This window comes from Aethalodelphis obliquidens, unplaced genomic scaffold, assembly GCF_003676395.1.
Source record: "Aethalodelphis obliquidens isolate GAN/ISIS:26980383/991018 unplaced genomic scaffold, ASM367639v1 scaffold1, whole genome shotgun sequence".
NCBI lineage: Eukaryota > Metazoa > Chordata > Mammalia > Artiodactyla > Delphinidae > Aethalodelphis > Aethalodelphis obliquidens.
In genome coordinates, this window is record NW_020837945.1 from 87273038 (window position 1) to 87279037 (window position 6000).

Below are 6000 nucleotides of genomic sequence, written 5' to 3' on the forward strand. Positions count from 1 at the left end.
TAAAAGAACAAGTTAAGGACATTATGTCAGGTACATTATGTTGCTAAAGATCAAACAGTATACCTTCACATTCTTTTTTTCATCTGACCCTTCTGTCATGAGATAGGCTTTATCTCCATCTGTTCCTTCAACACTCAGGAAGCAATTGGTTGTATGGCCAATTCCACTAGGGAGGACTTTATCCCACAACATGGCATTGATAACAGAGCTCTTCCCACTGCTTGTCCTGAAGAATGAATACACAAAATCATGACAAAACATAATGGTAAAAACTTTGTTCTTTCACTGGGTCAAAGGCCAACTTTTTTAGAATGCAAATTTTGTAAAAAAAATTTCATCAGATTACAATCTGAAATCACAGCCCACTCTTCCCATCACAAGATGTGGTCTAACATCTCATCTTAAATCTGGGCTGGACCTTTTTCACACGCAAAGCTCATTCCTCTTTCTTCTTCTCAAGCAGGACAACTGAGTCATCACTTCTCCAGGAGGCCTCTTCCCTCCCACTCCTATACCACCCTAACCTGGGGTAGGCCTCTTTCATAGACCTACTTCACACTAGACTCTGTTTAAGGCCCTGAGAATATGGTCAAGTGGAAGAAGCAGGTAACAACATAAAACAAAAAACAAACAAAAACAGAACTTTGAGAAAAGTTTTCAAGGACATAAACAGGGTGCTTTAGCAGAGAATAACTGAGAAGGAATACCTTAGAGTGGTCCGGAAAGGTTTCTGCTGTAGTAACATTTAGGATGAGATTTGAAGAGTGAGAAGGAGTCAGACATACAACAAGGCAAAGAGAATTCTAGGCATAGGAAATTGCAAGTGCTAAAGCCCTAAGATGGGAAATAGCTTAGAAGGCCTATGAGGTTAGTGAGTAAATAAATGCTTCTATTGGTGAACAGCACATGATATCTGAACAATCAAGTGGGGGCCTCGTCATTTCTCTTTGCATCTCTAGTACCTAACAGAGTGACTGGTACATAGGTAGTTAACAAATGGTCCTTAAATTAACGTATGAGCTGTGGCAGAAATCATCCTACCACTCCAGAAGTTTCATTAAGGAATGGCATTTCTTATTCTCCCTCTGGGAATCATGGAGCTGAAAATCCTTTTGGAAGGCACACCTGATAATCAATAGAAACTTAAAAAGAGTAAGTCACAAATTATACTTATCTGTTTTTCTATTCTTACAGCTGGCTAAGAAGCCAATTCTTAGAGATAAGCATTCCTAAAAAGCAAAAATATAGCTTAATAAAGCTATATTTTATACCAGGAGCTAAAATGAACAAGTTCTTTTACATGCTAATAGCTTTAACATTTAATACAGGCAGAAACTGTTGTGAAGAGAAGAGGGAAGAATATCACTTGCTGCAACATCAGAAACAGAGCTGCGGATATGATCAAGAAAAGCTAATATCTGGAAACTACCCTTGAGAAGAAATAATAAAGGATTACCTGCCAAAAAATGCCACTTTCATATGTCTCCGAGACAGCACCTCACCAATGATGGAAAGCTTATTTTTATACCTCTGTATTTCTATCAGATCATCCTCAGTAGCTACTCGGTCAAGTTCTGGATTCTTGTATGTTGCTGTAAAATTGAAACAGTATTAGAGAAAGTAATATAGATGAATATTAAGTTAATTATAAAACAGAATACTTAAGATATACATATATTTGGGTTTTGTTCTATATTAACATGATATTTGAAAATAAAAATAACATGGTATCTGAATATTTGGTAAAAGGTGAATGCCTTGTTTTAATGGGTCATAAGAATACTGTCCAAAAGAATTTCAAAATTATTAAAAATTACAGGGGTCCAGTCAAAAGGGTATTTATTATTCATCTAGGTCTCAAGGATACAAAATACCCACCTAAGACAAAAAAGCATTTCTGAACAGCAAAACTAGAACCTAATATCCACCTATTATTATTCCATCCTGATAGGAGCTTCAAATCTTGAACTGAGAAGAGGGATTCACATGCTAAGAGTGAGGTTTAAATGGGCAGTCCCCCCAAAATAAAGATATGGTTCAAGGAGGTCTTCAAGCTAGGTAAGACCTTGCTGTCTTACCACTTCTTGTCTGCTTCCCACAGGGGTGGAGCAAGACAGCTCCTTGAACATGAATGAAAAGAGAATTGCAGACTGTAACCCACTCCTGTCAGGTTTGGGAGTAACTGCCTACACCAGCCCCAATCTCTCTTCCTCCAGAGATGGGGGTAGCTGGGAAAGCAACGATTTGAAAAGTAGGAAAGTATCTCAGTTTTGTTTATATTTCAGGAATATACATTTTACATTTTTTTTCACCTCATTTTGAAGGTGAAAACATGAAGATTCATTTGGCTATCTGAATGGTCCTAATTAGAGACAAATACTGACACAACTTACTGAGTGACCATCTAATTAAACTTAAGCTTCACATCTCACCATACTTTTCAAGTACATTGATAAAATATGTGCAATTTGGTGAATACCGGCAAGACTGACTTAAATACCATTACATTCGTCTTTGTTTTTCATTTCATTCTTGCTCTTTTACGTGCTTCCTGATTTACTCGCTTTGCCTCTTTTTTGCAACAATTTTTTCTGAGGTTTTAGAACCAGTAATGTAAGCAGATAGGTTAGGGGGTCCCTGGAGAAAGAGAACCAGAAATGGCTTTCTTGACTTAAGAGAATCCATCCTGGCCTAAGCCATTTTGTGATCTAAGCCTGGCCACAATGCTCGTCCTTGAACAGGTCTCAGTAATTGATGATCTTAAGGGAACAAAGGAATGCAGCAAAAGAGAAAGGGTAGTCAAACAATAGTGAGTGATAAAGCAGAGTCCTAGTTCCTCCTCAAGAGACATACATATGTGTGTGTGTGTGTGTGTGTGTGTGTGTGTGTGTGTGTATGTGTGTTATCTATCTATCTATCTATCTATCTTTGCGTTCTGCAGGAACTAAAGTCCCCACCCAGGTGGAGAACTGAATGATGATGTTGACCCTCCTGACTTCAGTCAACCAAGACCTGGACTCTGTTGATCTTTGCTCCAATTCTATGCTGAATTCTCCTCTGCTCAAGCCCCTTCATAAATACACATGTACCCTTAGCTTAAAACTTCCCCAATTTTGCTGTTTGGGGACACACTGCTTTAGGAAAGATCCCCAGTGTTCTCCTTACCTGCTGCAAGTAATAAATCCTTCCTTCTCCCGATCTGTGGTTTGGTTGTGTCTACTGGCTCGATACCCACCAATAACAGTAACATTGAATTCAGATTCTAAAGCTGAATTCACTAGCTCCTAGAGTAATAGTTCCTAGCATCTGTTACATGCTCAATACACAGAAGATGTTACATTTAACTTCATTTTCACTTCCCATCAACTTTTGTAGAATAACATATTATTCAAAAGTCACCATGCCAGCTCAAATTCTTTCCAAATTGAAAACTAAAATTCTGAACCAGTATTTTTTTCCTCATTCAACAGCAGAACTTGTGTCAGATCTGGTAATACGGACAAAATAATAAGGCAGGATCCCTACTCTCAAGAAACTCAAAATCTGGTGAAAGAGAATTAGGAAGGACAAGGAAAAAAGTTTGATTCTACCAACCTACCAAATGTTTTCCCACTGTCACAGGAGTTTACAGAATCCCTCCCTTTTCACTGTATGCTTGAAGGTCAACAATTAACTCTAAAGTAGTATTTCCCAGTATGACATTCTCACCACCTTTGTTTGAACAGTTACACTCTGTTTAAGAAAACTCCTTTTGCCCTTTCCCCACTGCATCCCAGCCTCATTTGAGAAGATAAGAAAGGTCTCAGATCTTGGCTTAACTGCTGAGTTGATGGGGGTGGTAAGTATAATGGCTAAATGTGGGCTGCCTGACTTTCAGTCTGGGCATTTACTAGCTGCGTGGTCTTTGGTAAGCTGCTTACCTTTTCTGTGCCTTAGTTCCTTCATTTTTTTTTTTTTTTTTTGCGGTATGCGGGCCTCTCACTGTTGTGGCCTCTCCCTTTGCAGAGCACAGGCTCCGGACACGCAGGCTCAGCAGCCATGGCTCACGGGCCTAGCCGCTCCGCGGCATGTGGGATCTTCCCGGACCGGGGCACGAACCCGTGTCCCCTGCATTGGCAGGTGGACTCTCAACCACTGCGCCACCAGGGAAGCCCGCCTTCATTTTTAAAATGAGTGTGATTAAAATCTGCCTCAGTGTTGATTTGAGGATTAAATGAGTTATTAATAAAATTAAGTGCTTAGAATAGGACCTCACATATGCACTTCGTTCTTAGTTGCTATTAATATAATTCAATCTTCCTCTTTTGGAGGGCAGAAGTGGGTTTTATTTGTTATGGTCTCTCTCATAGAGCACAATCCCCTGTATGTGTTCAGTAACCAAGGTTGAAAGAATAAAGCACCTTTATATATTTTCAAAAGTAATTATTTAAAAAACTTAGAGGAGCTAACCTTCAACAAAATGTGATCCTTCAGTAACAAACTCCAGTAACTGGTCAAAGATTGCTGTAATTGTCTTCTTAGCCAGCACAAAGTGCTTCAGTGGAGAAGCAGTTTCTGCCATTATGCTAAAAATAAAAAGTTAGAAAAGTACAAATTAAACTGGATGATAAAGACATGTGAGTTAACAACACTTCCAGCAACATTAACTCCCCAATGAAACAAACTTACAAACTTACAAACTTCCAAACTTTTAGATTTATTTCTGGGGGAAAGAAGTGTTTTATTTATATATTCACTTTTTGGCTGCCTCGGGTGCGGCGTGGGGGGTTCCAGAGTGCGTGTGCTCTGTAGTTGGGGCATGCAGGCTCTCTAGTTGTGGAGCGTGGGCTTAGTTACCCCGTGGCATGTGGGATCTTAGTTCCCCAACCAGGGATAGATTGAACCTACGTCCCCCGGCATTGCAGGACGGATTCCTAACCACTGGATCACCAGGGAAGTCCCTGGGGGAGAAGTGTTTTAGTCAGACAATTAAAGACTACTTTTGGGTGATATTCCACTAAAATAAGTGAATTCAATTGGCCAAAATCTTGATTGCAATTTCTACTTTAGTTCCCTTTGCTGATGATGAAACTGGCCAAATTCTGATTGCATGTGACTCTTAACTACATCAGGGAACACGGCAGCGAGTGACATGAAGCCAAGTTCACGAACAGTAACTAAGTTATTACGTTTTTCAACCTGGACCTCTAGGTGAGTGGAGGTGGATATGCAGAATGAGGAAATAAAATTCCAAGATCATAATGCAACACTAACGTTTAGAAAGAAGTAGTTCTCGTCATAACAAATAAGGAGGCAAGCCTTAAAGCGAGTATTAACGTTTCCAGCCAAAGTACCAAGAACTTCAAGGAGTGTAAGTTAAGAAAAATAAGTTTTGGTGGCAGCTTCTCCTGAAAAGACACCAAACAAAAATGATCACACACCAGTCTAATCCTGGTATGCATGTGTGTCAAACGGAGCAAAGCGGCCATAAAGAAGGCTGAGCCTTCCAAAGCGTCAGGAAATGACTGACCAAAGGGGACAAGCGAGAAAACACGGTGGGGGTAACAACTCGGTTCAGCTGGTGGTGAACGCCGACCTTGAAGAAAGGCCTTCCCAGTCCTCCACACCAGGCGCTGGAGCCCCGCCCGCAGGGCTTGGGGCCAGACCCCACCCCTGGCCCGCTTGCGCCGGCCCCGGCTCACGGTATCCCGGGCTCCGGGCTCGCGGGCTCCGCGGGCCTAACCCGGTCGCCAGCCCTACTCGCAACCGCAGCAGCTCCCTCCTTTTCCGCAGGACCGCGGCGGCGCCTCGTCACAGAGCACCCCACGCACGACTCCTCGCCCCCTGCCCCCGGCAGGACGAAGGTCACCCGAGCAAAGTGAACCGGCCCGCAGCCGAGGCTGCGGGCACTCACCCCGTCCCGGCTCCGACCTGTCACCCAGCAACCGCACCTCAGCCACAGCCCCCCGGCCGCCTCATTCTTCCAAGAGAGGCTGGGAGACTCGGAGGCGGTGGGAGGAG

The 6000-nt window shown here is 42.2% G+C and overlaps 1 protein-coding gene across 3 annotated transcripts in view; it reads right to left on the bottom strand.

Moving 5' to 3' along the window:
* Nucleotides 1-6000, bottom strand: part of MFN1 (mitofusin 1) — a 33950-nt gene extending 27950 nt beyond the window's left edge. Inside the window, exons 1-5 of one of the 3 annotated variants that reach the window (XM_027111303.1) lie at nt 5894-5987; nt 5254-5387; nt 4450-4565; nt 1457-1592; nt 64-226 (exon numbers count right to left, since the gene is read on the bottom strand). In XM_027111303.1, coding sequence (XP_026967104.1) covers nt 64-226; nt 1457-1592; nt 4450-4561 — 411 coding nt within the window. In that variant the 5' untranslated portion in view covers nt 4562-4565; nt 5254-5387; nt 5894-5987. Of the gene's footprint in view, nt 1-63; nt 227-1456; nt 1593-4449; nt 4566-5253; nt 5388-5893 lie in introns of all 3 variants that reach the window. The other 2 variants (XM_027111312.1, XM_027111323.1) reach the window with 2 other exon arrangements.